The sequence below is a fragment of the Rosa chinensis genome, chromosome 1 (genome assembly GCF_002994745.2).
Source record: "Rosa chinensis cultivar Old Blush chromosome 1, RchiOBHm-V2, whole genome shotgun sequence".
Lineage (NCBI taxonomy): Eukaryota > Viridiplantae > Streptophyta > Magnoliopsida > Rosales > Rosaceae > Rosa > Rosa chinensis.
This window is the reverse complement of record NC_037088.1, coordinates 26,832,497-26,846,907: the sequence shown is the minus strand read 5'-3', so window position 1 is coordinate 26,846,907 and position 14,411 is coordinate 26,832,497. Positions and strand designations below refer to the sequence as shown.

The window sequence follows — 14,411 nt, the reverse complement described above, 5'->3', positions numbered from 1 at the left end:
TGAATTTTGAATTTAGTTGGGGAAAAAAAAAATCAAGAAGGGTTTGAAATTACAGAGAGAAACCTAGAATTTTCTCATCCTCTTTGTCTCTTTCGCAACCGACTCATTCCCCCTTTATGACACGTTTACTTACTTGGAATGGAAATAATCATGAATCGGAGACAACTGGAATGAGAGAAGAAAGGAATCGGTATTGATTCCGGAGGAGTTGATTCCTAAACCCATCTCTCCCCTTCGGAATCAAATTCCCGAATATTCAAGAATCGATTCCTTATAAAAAGGTGGGACCTACACCAATTCTGATTCCTTCATGTGTTAGTAAACGCAGTAATACTTTTACTTGGAATCATTCCAATTCTTTTATGTGTTAGTATGTGTTAGTAACGCATAAATAAATTTACCCTTTAATCATTCCCTTCCATTCCAAGTAAGTAAACATGCTCTTATCTCTTCTATTTTGTAAAGAATTGGGGAGAACGAAGAGGAGAGAAGGAAAGGAGAAGAGAGAAAAAGTCTGGAACACTCCTCATGACTTGCGTTTTTCTCTGTCGGTCTCTCATCTTGCTCCACCGTACATCACTTCCGAACCACCATCACCTCTACGCGAAAATGTCATCAAACACCATGCATGCTTGTTCAGGCAAGATCTCGAAAATTGGAGATGCATAGTTTGTTTCTTCTCGGATTGCAGAACTAGAATTGGGTAATTGTTTCTGGTTACCTAATTTCATTTTAATGGCTATCAAGGTCTGTACTCTCTCTTATGCCTACAATTTCATGTATGCGTACGGTTTTTATGCAGATTGATTATATAAATATGTATATGATTTGGGTTGTAATTAACCGACATATTGGGTGTCAAAATGATTATTGCTGACAGATTCTGAGAATTGAACTGAAATTGAAAGAACTTTTGTGAATGCTAATGAACTTAAATCCAGTTAGGCCCGGGATATAAGTAAGGAGGGATAGAGCTCCCTTGGGTGAAAGACCCTAAACCTGATTGGGGCTCGTGGATTCGAGCGGATAATTAAGGAGGGACAGAGTTTCCCTAGGGTGAAAGACCCAAAACCCAATTGGGATTCCGCTTAGTACGGGGTGTCCTCGGTGGCCTTAATCTGAGGTTGTCCGCTTGTTCGGGGTGTTCTCGATGGCCTTAATTCGAGAGGTATTGGGCCTAACTGGGGAAAAGTGAAAACTAAAGTTTGATAAACTGTAAAAGAACCAAATGGCTAGAAGATTGTACTATGGCCAATTGGTGTGATTCTGGTTTGAGTCGGTGAAGATGACTGACTCAAGTGAAGTGGTTATATAATTCAACTGAATATTCATTAGTCACTTTCCTGAGGTCAGGGTGTGACAAAATGGTATCAGAGCAGGAAGTAGATTCCCAGGAATAACCTGTGGGAAGGAAAGAATTTCCATAACAATGGTTGGTAATGGAATGGTTTACCACTTCAGTGGTATCAAAGATTTTGTTTATTCTGGGTGTGTTGAAGCTTTAAATAGTTAGAAGTTAAGTATAGTGGTTTCTGTCATTACTTATAGAACTAAATGTAATTGTTTAAAAAGCTTCCACTTGGATTAGGTGATAGTAATTTTGCGCCATGATGTATTTGTCTGTCAAGAATGAGGACAGTCACTAATATTACTGTTTGTTTGGTTGTTTTTCATGATCTGGTCAAAATTTTCCTTGTGGGTGGACGTAGATTTGGAACTGAGTGATTGATAACTATGTTTGTTTCCGTCTGATAACTCATTCACAATAGATGAGGAAGATTTTTAGTAATATCCCTGCATCATTCTGCCATATTTATGGTTCCATTTTGAGGTTTTGCCTTTGCAATTAGATTATTATGATTGGCAGATATAAAGAATGGATGCGTTAATTTGTTGCCAAAGGGACAAGTATAGCGACAATTCTACAATGGATGTTGTCTAATGTGGATTGTTGAATGTTAGAATTTCCATTTAGATTCAGTGGTATGCTTACATTGCTAGCATATGTCATTATATTTGATAAATATGGAATTCTGTGACCTTTACATGAGGTTCCTTTTCCTTCTTTGCTGCTGAACATGTTACCCCTATAAGTAAAGGGATTCATATTGTCAGGTGGAACGCATGGCTTAATAATTTTTTCTTGTTTGTCCAGTATTATTAGGAGAAAGGTTCATCTCAGTTTCAGATATATTACTGTTGCGAACCTTGTAAAGATGCTTTATTGTTGATTACTGGCGTTCTTATTTATTGACTTGGATTTTCAATAGTATATGTTAATGGTTTTAGTCCCACTCAAGTATGTTTTAAGTTTGCTCTCTTTAGTTTATCCTACTAGTAATTGGAGCTCATTTTTACTAATGAGTATGGTTATTCGATTTGGAGTAATTTATAATGGCTTTAACTTGACAGTAAAAAGTAGCTTGATTTTTCTCCGTGTTTAATATAGTGTGTAGCAGGGGTTGTGGCTAAGTGTGTGGTAGTTGTTGACTGGTGGTAGTAATGTTATGGAGATGTTGAGCTTGTGAAGGATAAAACCAAATCTATGCAAGACTAGACCTAGAGTAGTATTGTTGTACTCTTTGTCTAGTTAGATTATCTGTGATCATTTGTGCCGGGTGATTTATAACTGCCAGTTTCAAGAGTTTTTAATCCTAAATTTAGTGAGAGAAATTGAGAGATCTGGTGAAATTGAGAACGCAGGGGTTCAAAAGAAAAGATTCATTGAGTAGGATGAAGTTAAAAGGTTTGGTATGACTTATGAACCAGGGATGACCTTATGTGTTTCTATATCAGCTTGTGTTAGGTTGATAGAGTCTGTCAAGTGACATTTATGGCGCATTTTGGATTTTTGCAGTTGCTTGTAGTTTCTGAGCTGTAAGTTCCATAGTTCCTTATTTCTGTGCGTTTTGTTCTCCCTCCACTGGGCTTTTCTCTTTGACATCATTTATGTCATTGACATGAACATCTTACCAATATTGGTAATTCGGTTCAACTTATTAGTGGCGTGGTAACAAATTGTCTCCTATCTCCCACTAAATCCTTGCCTTGGATTCAATTTGTTACTCCACCCCCATACACAGGGTATTGGCATAAGATTTATAGCTGGTCTTGTAGAAATTATTAATAGTTAATAACTTTATGAGGAACACTGTGTGACTGAACCCAAGGAAATTTATTTTTGCCACTGTAGCCATTTTGCCTTTTATGTAAACTGGTCCTGTAACAGAAACTTAAGGAGTGTTAAACTTTGAGCCAATTAGACAGAGCCTTTTTATCTGTCAGCCTATTAGTCAGTTGCTTGCTAAACTTCTTATATATTTGGAATCTTGACAGCGATAGTCAATTGTACTCTCATCTTTAGATGGACCAAAATATGTAACTCTTTGAATTTGTATAGTTATTCTGCATAAACACATGCATCGATATTCTGTTTGCTGTCAACAATTGCAGAAATGTATGTGCTACCAACTATAGGGGGGAAACGCAATATGCATTCCTTTGTGTAATTGTATAATGGTAGAGTGAAGCCTAAAAGTCTGCATATTATGGTCAAATCGGGAAGCAACACTACTCTTCTTCTATATGGTACCAGTGGAATTTAGTGGAAGGGTACTATGGAGAGGTGAACTCTGTTTCTGAGCTCATGATGTTTGTTTATAACTTTATATGCATGAATTTCTGATAGTGCCCTGTCAATACAGCAAAAGAAACTTTTTGTTTTGAATTCGGGGTTTATTGATTACTTGATAGCAGATAAGATGGCCCAGGCCCCTCTGCTCTGCTAGGATTAAGAGTGGGATTTCTATGGTTTTCAACTAATGTTGTGGATTTTTAACACTGATAATGTGAGAGCCCAAGCTCCAGAGGTATACTCTGTGCTTGTTTTTAGAAGCAAGGTGTTATTATTTTCATATCTGGAATGGCAAATGCAAAGAAAAGGATGGTAATTGTTTTGGTGAATCAACTTGAGTGCATCTTAATTATAGGGAGGGGATAATGGTTGAATTTTACTTTGGCTGGTCCATGACTCCAATATCATTTTTCTATTTACCTCACCTTTGAAGTCGCAGTAACTTTCTTTGTAAATATGATGTGAATTTGTTTTGTTTCCCAACTTGAGAAATTTGAAATTCTGGAGTTCTTTTATTGCTTTTCAGATTTTGAAACTTGGTTAGAAGTTTTAGTAATGGTATTTAGTTTGACAAGAACTACCTTACTTTCTGCCACTGTATATTTCTGAGCTGTGTACTTGTGAATCCCTACACTCGTTGGAAGGATGATCATAAACTTTGAGGACTATTTTGAGTGTCTTAGAACTTTCTTTGGATTGTTGTTACTTTGATTATATGTGTTGAGCAAGTTCTGTTTTTCAATTATGAGCTGTGGTGACTGAGAGATATGCTCTGACAACCCGTATTTTTGCTTCCTACTGTTCTATTTTTCTCTGCAGCGATGTGTATGATAGATGATTTCATCTCAGTTTTCTAATCCTTTTGAAAGCATATATAGGCTAGCCATTTTGTCTGGATTGTAATTGATTGTGCATTAGTAAATAGTAATATATACAATGACATAAATGTTTCCATCTTTGAATGAGCATCATGGTGGTTTTGTTGACTGTGAATCCATGGTAGACACTAGGCTAATTGATTACTATCTATGTAGGTATTCCTACCTGCTATGATTTTGGGTATTGGTTTTAAACTGATAGAAAATTATTTTAGTTTCCTTCTCAGAATAGAGTGCTGGTGCAGTTTCATTCACTTTTCCCTTTTCTGGAATAATAAGTCCAGTAATAGGGGTTGGATTTCCTCGTTTTAGTTTATATGCGAATCTCATAACACTAATCACCGAATGTGTGTAGAATATTTGGTTTCCATTTAACGTTTGTGTGAATCTAAATTGTTCTGGTTACTTTTGTTTGTATTTAGTGCAGCTATTGGGATTTGATATTCAGTCTCTTTGGATAGCATTAAGATTGAATCAAAATACTAGATTTGCATTTAGTTTCTGAGGTTTGTGACCTCAAAAATTTATGAATCAATGTCTTCTTAGATGGTTTTGGGCTATATCAGGCCTGCGAGCTCATTAGTGTATAGAGGACTGGTACATATTCCGTGGTAGAATTCACCTTCCTAATTTCTTGGGTCAGCGAGCTCAGTGAGCTAATATATCAACCAAGAAGAAGGTCAGAATTTGCATGATATGATAATGGACCTTCTTCAAATGTATACTTCGTTAGTTGACAAAAATGTATACTTTGTTCACCCTTGGTTAAATTGTTCCGCATCTGTGGGTATCATACTAGCTGTTTATTAGTTATGGTTTATGATATACAGAGTATGAGAGTTTGACCGGTTAGGAAATATAAAACCTGGTCTCAAAATTCAGTGGTTGTTTAATATTACTCTTACACTATACAAGTATGCCACAATACGATGAGTTGCAATTTTGACTCCGTTATGAATGGGCTAGAGGCTGTATAAGACTAGAATTTATACACAGCAAGTTAATTTATAGCCATTAAATATGGCAAATTTTATTGGGAAGTGTTTACAATTGGATCATCTTAGTATCGACAAATTTCGAGGACGAAATTTTTTTAGGAGGGTATCTATTAAAAAAATTTTAGTAGATACCATTATATACTTTTAGGATGTTGCAAACGCATACAAGATGTATCGTGAAGCAAGGGAGGCAAACTACATGGAACAAGAAGATCAAGATGGCGATCTGGATTTAAGGGTGGAAGACTACAAGGATCAAGACCCAGAAACTAGCGACTTTTTTTTTTTTTTTTTTTTATCAAGAAGAAACTTCATTAATAATGAACTGGATACAATGAGTTTTGGCATCATCTCATACACAGAAATGGCCACTGGACTTCACACTGGAACTCCAAAATGACTGACTAACGGAGCCAACAAGGCCCTGACTCAACTACAGACTTAACTTGCACTACAACAATAGGCAAACACAAAATTGTATGACAGACAAAAGCGCAGAAGCAGTGAATCCTTGACATCTCACCTCTCATCCAGCCAGTAAGAACTCTAAACTAGACAACTTACTTGTGTCGACACTAAACTCACCCACCGGCGTTTGATTGACCAAGCCAACCTCATTGTGACCTAAACCCGACCAAAAGGGTTGCCAGACAATCAGACCTTGGACTAAAAAACTCAACACCATCACCACCCTATTGTCAACACCATCCATCCACCACTGCTCCAAATCGCCATCGCCTTCGACCCGATCTCAGATATGAAGGACCCACTAGAAGGCCAAGGATGATTGTCTATAGCCAGACATTTTCGCCATCGCTACTGACCTAACTCCAGAACAGGAATGACCTCTCGATCGACGAAGAGAAGATTGTCTATACCAAAAATTGCAGTGCGACCCAATAGCTAAAACTAAAAAAAACCTACAAAAGACTTATTGATGAAATAAAGAAACCAAACACCAAAAACTCTCAGCAAGCCGCCACACCCACCACCACCGCCATTGCCGATTGACCCCCAACAGCCCTCTCTACCATCGGAATCGCCTGACCACCACCCTCCACCCTTTGCCACCAAGACCACCCCAGGCCTTTCCTAAATCGGGTCCATCCCATATCAAACCACCCCCATCAGATTGGACCCAAACCGATCGGGACCAACCCAAGCCGCCACCACAACTCCCCCAAACCGCCACCACCACTCCCCGATCCCCCGAAGGAACATTGACTGAGGACCCGGCATACTGCAGACTCGCACGGGGTCACCAAGCAAGGTTGGATCGGAGACGAACTCCGAGGGAAATCGCCAAAACGGCAAAGAAAAGCAAACAAGCAAAACGGAAAAGAAAACAAGATCAAAAACAAGTACCCTCCCTCCTCTCTAGCTGGAGATCCCAATCAAATTGATCGAGATCTGGCCAGAGAGGGGGAGGAAGTGGGGAAATTGGTTTCGGGGGGTTTGTTTAGAGAGAGAGGAAACTGGCGACTTTGATTAAGTCTTTTTATTTTTTATTTTATTTATTTATTTATTTCGACCTTTAGAGTTTTTAAGGGTAAGGTTAGGGCTACGTGCTGATAACATGTTTTAGGGAATCATAAATTGAGAGAAAATCTCTGTGTGTTCTCATTATTAATAATGATCTCTTTATATAGAAGATTACAATGCATAGAATCTAAATCATACAGGAAAGTAATCATACATTAAATATGAATCTAGATCCTTCTAATGTAATCCTATTACCACCAAGTTAAGTAACCTAAAACTTGAACACTACTATTGTGATTTTGTATTATCTATTATTTGTTTTAAATCGAGGTCCTTCTGGAGTAAGGGATGAGAAAACTATATAATTAGATACAAAAGCTGTCTCCTACTCTATTTCCTCCGCCGTTTCAAACCCAAACCCCCACATTCACAATCTCCCTTCTCTTCCACAACAATGGCCGAAAACACTGAAATTGTAAGCAGAGATGAAGGCCCTAAAAAACCCATCAACTTATTCGCCCTCTTTCCTAAGTTTAAGCTTCAATTTCCATTCTGGAAGCAGCAAGAACAAAAACCAGGGGTGGTGCCTGTTGAAGATGAAGCTACCAATACTGGCACTCAGAAACCGGTCACTGTGAGGTTCCCAAAAGCCCAACCCGTTGTTCCTACTGTGGCTGCTGAGGTTGAAGAGCCCGTGACCAAGACTTCCAATCCCATTATAGTCTGGCAGGTATGGAATTTTTTTTTTTGTCTTTTTTCTATGTATACATGGCTTTGTATTGGTTTAGTTTTCAATGGTGAAGCCTTGTATGTTATGATTCTGGGTTTCGAATTGGGTGGATTTTAAATTTGGGTTTACTGTCATGATGTGTGTGGTTGATTTCCTTAGCATCCACTTGTTTGAACATTCAAGTATTGCTGTGGAAAGTTCATTCCAAGAAGAAAAGAAAAGAATAATGGATAACAGATTAAGAAGATTACTTGTTATATATTGGGGCAGGTGTTTTTGGATTGTTATGTTATGGTTACGTACGCTTAAATCTGTACCTAATGCTGTTGGTTTGAACTTTGGATTAAAACAAACCGAAGTTGTATAGAAAGTGGTCCAATTATAGGATTTTTTTGGCACACATCGATTGATTGATAAACCCTTTTTCATCGTTTGCATTGCTTAACTGAGACATGGAAGTCAAATAAAAGGATTTCTAATTTGTTTGTGCCCAAAAGCGAACAAGTCATATTGTTCTTTGGTTGTTCTCAAGGAATGCCAATGTAGTCATCTGTAGTAATCCTTGACTTTGTGATGGTTTGGTGAGATGATGAGGCTATAACTTGCTTGCAATAGAGGTCTGTCTGTATACGGTTAGGTGGTAACGAATAGTAAAATGTATGGAATTTTGGAGGAGGGTTACGATCACAAGGGTTTGAAAGCCATTGTACCTTAAAAGGTGCTCTGATAAGCTCCAAAAGGATTTAAAAAAAATAGTCTGGATCTTTGGATGATTCTTCATGTCACGGTCATGCAAGGTGGTAACTATTTTAGGCTTTTTAGCATGGTTGCAATTGAATGTCTTGGGATTCATTAGGACGGGTAGTGGAAATGTTCATATATTTAAGGTTGGCTGCATGAAGGATGTGATGAATTACTCCACGAGACCAGAAATGACCTGCGCAGAATACTGAATGTGTGGAATGGCCAGTAGAAGGGGGTGATTTAATCAATGCTGAAGTTATGGTACAATATTCTGCCTAATGTACATTAATAGTTGGTACCAAGACTTTAATTGATTTGTGTTGGAACACCCTTCCATCTGACTTTTTCAGCACATTATTGAATGTAATCACAAGTCATGGTTGGTTAGTTGGCTTTTAAGGTTGAGAGTGGAACCTTTAGTTCGTAATTGCCTTAAAATAATGTTTGATTTCATTATAAATTAAAGATGGAGAAGAAAAAAAGAGAGAAGAAAGAAGTGAGATATGTCTTGGGTGAAGGGGAAATGTAAAATGGTTGTAGAATATAATTTTCTAACTAGAATTAGTTTTAGTTTTACATATTATTTTTTCTTGTCCTCATCAATTTATTTATTTCTCTCATAATCTTACTCGAAAGGGAGGAAATGTGCAATTTTTAGAAGTTACTCAGATCAACTTTCGTCTCTTTTGGCTCACTTGCTTTCATATTGTATACCTTTACCGTTATCAGATATGTTATGGGTGGTGAATTATCATTAGAAAAGGGAAAGAATATGGTGAAAAATCATTAGAAAAGGGGAAGAATATTTTTATTTTCAGTCCCTTTTCATTTGGCATATATACTCTTAATCAATTTGCATGTTACACATTATGATAAACAAGCTATGTTTTTATATGGCCTTGATAATTTTATTCTTTAAGGTGAGAGCCTGGAATGTAATGCCATGCAATTTCTGTCTTTTTCTAGTGTTATAAAGTTACTAGAGTTGGCCAACAATTTTGGTGGCATGCAGTTTAAATTTTTTAATATTATTTTCAATACATCTAGCACAGAGGTCGTCCATTGTTTTCCTTAAATATATATATATATATATATATTATTTTATTTTTGTGAATGTCATAACAAATTGTCCAGTGGACCTTTTTTTTTCTCTGTCTTCTTGCATTTTCAATTTTTCCAACTATTATTTTCTCAATTCATATTAATTAGTCTTTAATAGTTTATACTTATCACCCATACGAAGTCAAATTTCACTATATCAATGTGTGTTAAATAAGTAGATAAAGAGGAGGTATGAGTGGGCTGTGGAAACGTAGTGCCACACATTTGAAGTTTGGTTTTGTGACATTTTGCAACTTTGCAAGGATAAGAAATCTCTAGTTTACTTGTCTGCGTTTGCTTTTCTTAGTTGATGTTATAGTTGTCGGAGTGAATGATTCGTGCTTGCGTGGTGGGTACTTTGGCAAGATGGTTCAGTTCTTTTACATTTTGTATGATCTGTGAAATTTTTCAGACAGAGTGGGAAGAGAATTGGGCTGCGTCCTTCTGAAAGTCATTCCGATTGAAGTGTTACTTGTTTAATGAGTTATTATCTACATGCTTTCAGGTTTATGCTCTTGGAGGGTTTCTGGTCTTGAAGTGGATATGGGCAAGATGGCAGGAAAGAAAGGATAAAAAGGAGGAGTCTTCTGATGATGAACAATCTTCTGCTGATGAATAGGCTTTTCTTATGCAACAGTGAACCTTTTATGTTAAAATGGCATATTCACAATGCAAGTTACTTTCTAGATTCATGATATAGAGGAATTAGTACATCTAAACTCATGGTTTGTAAAGAAAGTGTTTAATTCCTGTCTAATTTTCGGCCACTTTCATTTTTTTGGCTTTTTACTTTTTCAAATTCTTCTATTACTAGTTATAGATTGCACTACGGTCGGCTCAACATCAGAATTTGCATGTCACTTGAAACTATGAAGAAAATACTGCCTTAAAACCAATTAAAATATGAACAGTTTACCCAATAACATCCCTCCTACAAAGAAAAAGGCAACTCCATATGAATATGCTATCCGAATCACATAATTTATGCATAAAAATGTCGAAGGAACCAAAGAGTCTATTCCAACTGATGTAAATGATTCTTGTAATTTCCTCATATCTGAGAAGAGTTCTTTCAGTTTGCTTTTCCAGCATCAGAATCAGTCATACTATCATGGTTTCTTTGTATTGGAAGATATCTGAGTTCATATTTTAGTAGGTCATCCTTTTAAAGTTATTTAGCAATACCAGTCCTTACTTAGAACTCAAAGTGACCATGCCAGGGTGTAGAAACCATCATCTTACAGAATACCAGAATATGACAATACAAATCAACTGAAAGACTAAACAACTTACTGTCTACATGAATGCTGTATGATACAGTTGTACAGCTTTCTCATAAGGTTCTTCATTTTCCCAGTCAAAAGGAAGGAAAACTGAAGTTGTCAAACTCGCGAAGCCTCTTGATAGCAGCTTTTGCTTCACCTCTGGCCTCACCACCATCGTCAGATTGCTTAACTGTTACAGCAAACTCTGAAAGTCGATGCAGGTTAGTTTGCATTTGTATCCATCGGTTTAAAGTTGGGAACCTGTACATCAAACAAGTAATACTACATATCATAAAGTAAGTCAGATGAGAGAAATCATTTCCAGGCAAGAAGATAACCTCTCAGATTGATTAAGAGCAGACTCATAAAACAACCGGTCATCCAAGGAGCTCTATATAGAGGAACTACCGCCATTGTACAAAATGCTGCCCCCAAAAACACATGTCAGGACTGCCCTCACTGGGGATGGTTTGACCTAATGTTTTACTATATCTAACTGCAAAGGGTATAGAGGCAAAGATGAAGAACACGAGTAACAATTAGGCTTAGCTTCATTGGAAGATAGGTTTTCTGTGCCAAACATTTGGAAGTTTTGAAACTTGTTTGCTTGTCATTGACTGCATTTTTTTTAAATATACTCCATCTGATATCAAAGTATAGGACACCTTGGTTTTACAAAATGTTCAAATTTCGATCGAAGAACATGAGTGTTGGACATATTATATGTATTTATACGTATGGATGAAGGTTGCTCTACTGCTGTAGTTTGTGAGGCACCAAGTCTTGTTCACTTATATGTTTCTGAAACCTCCATCTTCAATTATCATTGTGAGTCAGCGTGGAAGTGTGGAGGAGGAGAGGTGGGTGCGTGGAGCTGCGACTGTGTGAGCCAAAGATAGTGAGTTGAAAATATGGTGAGACAAAAAAGAGAAATAGCATTAAGGGTGTATTTGGAAGTTTGTGTGTAGAAATTTAGAGAGGAGGTCTAAAGTCTAAACACTAATATTGGAAAAGAAGAAAAAAACAGAAGAAGAAAAGACTAACTCATAGACTATCATCGACTAATTCTTAACCTAAACTGTAAAGCCTCCTAGTTAGTCTCAAATTCAAACAGTTTCTGACATCACCTGTCAATAATAATACTAATGCTTTAGTTTAAACGAAACGAAATTAGTCTAAATGGCAAATCGCAAAATGAAACAAGTAATGTGGAAATTCAAAAACTGCAATACATGGTACTTCGAGTACCGTTTGAAGATTTTACTCTAACTGCTGTAAATATAAAGAAGCAATACTATATTGCATAAACATTATTTTTTGCATAAACAATTACAGCAGGTTTTAGTTCCCAATTCCATGGACATAACAAGCATTACATAAAGATTATAATTTGCCCACAAGCATACATGCCTTGATTGTAACTGATCTAATCAGATCATGCCCACCCCAAGCTCTTTGAAGTTCTTTAATCACATCTTCAGACAACAAATCCACACCCTGGTCTTTAGCCGTAGTGACTACAGAGTAAGACCTCAACATCCTCTCAACCCCCTGAAATGACAATTCCCTTGGTATTTCAAGTGTGATAGGTTCACCTTCACGACCCAATCCAACGCTCTCAAATGGAAAAGGAAGTGTCCTATAACCCTCAAATGCGTACTTTGCCCTCGGGTCCCAAAATGGAATACAATTTTCGTGTAAACGCTTCATTGCAAGATCAAAGTCAGGGCTTATGACCATGTTGTCCATGCTGCTGTAGGACCAAACAGCAATTATGCCTCCTGGTTTACGCAGAAGACGTTTGACAAGCGAGTAGAAGCGTGGCAGATCAAACCAGTGAACGGCAGTAGCCACTGTAATCAAATCAACTGAGTTTTCATGACCGCCCCCTATTAAGTCAACCATTTCATCGTCTGAGATTGATGTTGGAGTGTGAACGTATCGAACTCGAGGGTGCTGGATGGCATGGTTCAATTGTGCTTCACTTATATCACTTCCAACTACTTGGTCGTAATGCTCTAAAAGCTGTATTTAGTGACATGAAGTTTAGCGGTATGCATACATTTAGGAAAGAACATAAAAAAGCCAAAAAGGTCCCCAGATATATATATATATATATATATATATATATATATATATATATATATAAATTGTATACTGTCCTTAATCTACAGATTCAACAACAATGGTATGTTTTATTGTACAAATTGCCCACAATAAACTTACACCGACGGTAGCTTGGCCACTGCCAGTGCCAACATCCCAAGCTAAAGAGTGTTGTGGGGTGAGAGCAGCGAGCTTTGAATACCATTCCTTGGGATACGTTGGCCGAGCTTCCACGTATATCTCTGCCTGATACGTTGGCCGAGCTTCCACGTATATCTCTGCCTGCTTGTCAAATGGACGTGCCATTTTCCTATTTCCGGCCACTACATTAGTATCAGATAATTAAAAACCTTGATATGCGCATGAAAATTTATATAAAAGCTGAAACATATATATAGTTGTGCGCAGCAGATGAAACAAAAAGAGAACGTACAAATGCATCATAGAAAAAGTACAAAATGATCGATGAATAACCGGAGACAAAAAAGAAGAGTTAAAATCAGAGAAATACCTGTTGGAGAAGGTAGAAGATTGAAAGAGCTTGCCAGAGGTGGGAGGTGAGAGGCTTAATTATATAACGCGGTCTGTGGCTCCTGTGCAGAGAGTGCCAGATTAATTCATTATCCTTCGGAAATATAGTGTTGTAGTTGGATTGGCCAACCATTTATGACTTCAGGAGACAAAAGCCAATAAGAGTTCTAATACATCAAGTAAGTGCCAAGTTCAACGAACTCCAAGATTCTTCATGCGCAACCAAAGATAATGGCTGTCACGAGGGGGAATTCTGATGACTTTGTGTCCGAAGACTCGAGGTATTGCCGTATTGGTGACTGAAGGAGTGAAAGTTGACTCATCTTCAATTGTTTAAATTTTGTTTAGGTCGTAAAAACCAAATGCTCCTAGGGTCATTTTACTTTAGGGTATTTTTAAATGTACCCAGCAAAAGTCTTATTACACCTAACAATATAATTTTCATCTCTTATTTCCCACAGTACCCTTTCTTAAATAAAAAAAATTGAAAACCAAAACTAACAAAGGGAATTTTTATATACAAATTCCAATTTCTTTAACACACACCCAAGATTTTTGTACAATTTTAAATTTCCAATTTACCATCTTCCCAACTAATAAAAACAAAAAAAAAAATTCTAAATTCATCAGAAGAGTGCAGTATGTCAAGCCCGCTAACAAGCAATCAAGCCAAAATTCATTGGCAATGAAGAACTTTGGGAATTTAAAAATCAAAGTATTAGCATCTAATAGAAATTCAAAAGGTTTTTGCTAGTTTCCTCTATGCAGCAGTATCTATCTTGAAAATTTGTAGATGTTGTTGTCTTATTGATCAAGTTGAAACCTAAAAACTCTTTATATTACAGTACGTACAAGAACAAACAACTAATGTTCAGTCATCATGTCATACTGGAATAGTTTCGAATAAACAAAAGGCATGCACTAGGACTTGAACATTGAAAG

The 14,411-nt window shown here is 37.0% G+C and overlaps 2 protein-coding genes and 1 long non-coding RNA gene across 5 annotated transcripts; 2 read left to right on the top strand and 1 right to left on the bottom strand.

The window, feature by feature from the left end:
* The first annotated feature begins 458 nt into the window (after nucleotides 1-458).
* LOC121051443 lies at nucleotides 459-4,134 on the top strand. Its single transcript, XR_005805739.1, has 2 exons — nucleotides 459-747; nucleotides 3,454-4,134. It is a non-coding gene; the product is annotated as an uncharacterized LOC121051443 (long non-coding RNA).
* A 3,220-nt stretch (nucleotides 4,135-7,354) lies between these two features.
* LOC112193171 lies at nucleotides 7,355-10,344 on the top strand. 2 transcript variants are annotated; one of them, XM_040512317.1, is made up of 3 exons: nucleotides 7,355-7,722; nucleotides 10,073-10,233; nucleotides 10,285-10,321. In XM_040512317.1, exons 1-2 carry the CDS (start codon nucleotides 7,447-7,449, stop codon nucleotides 10,184-10,186), a joined length of 390 nt encoding a protein of 129 aa, XP_040368251.1. In that variant the 5' UTR covers nucleotides 7,355-7,446; the 3' UTR covers nucleotides 10,187-10,233; nucleotides 10,285-10,321. The 2 variants fall into 2 exon arrangements, with proteins under 2 accessions (XP_040368251.1, XP_024189012.1); XM_024333244.2 differs by having other exon boundaries at nucleotides 7,356-7,722; nucleotides 10,073-10,344.
* A 1,763-nt stretch (nucleotides 10,345-12,107) lies between these two features.
* On the bottom strand, nucleotides 12,108-13,609 carry LOC112193150 (putative methyltransferase DDB_G0268948). Of its 2 annotated transcripts, none has more exons than XM_024333205.2 (3): nucleotides 13,450-13,609; nucleotides 13,059-13,261; nucleotides 12,108-12,857 (listed from the first exon to the last, which is right to left on the bottom strand). In XM_024333205.2, exons 2-3 carry the CDS (start codon nucleotides 13,242-13,244, stop codon nucleotides 12,216-12,218), a joined length of 828 nt encoding a protein of 275 aa, XP_024188973.1. In that variant the 5' UTR covers nucleotides 13,245-13,261; nucleotides 13,450-13,609; the 3' UTR covers nucleotides 12,108-12,215. The 2 variants fall into 2 exon arrangements, with proteins under 2 accessions (XP_024188973.1, XP_024188982.1); XM_024333214.2 differs by having other exon boundaries at nucleotides 13,059-13,248; nucleotides 13,450-13,605.
* Nucleotides 13,610-14,411: the final 802 nt, after the last annotated feature.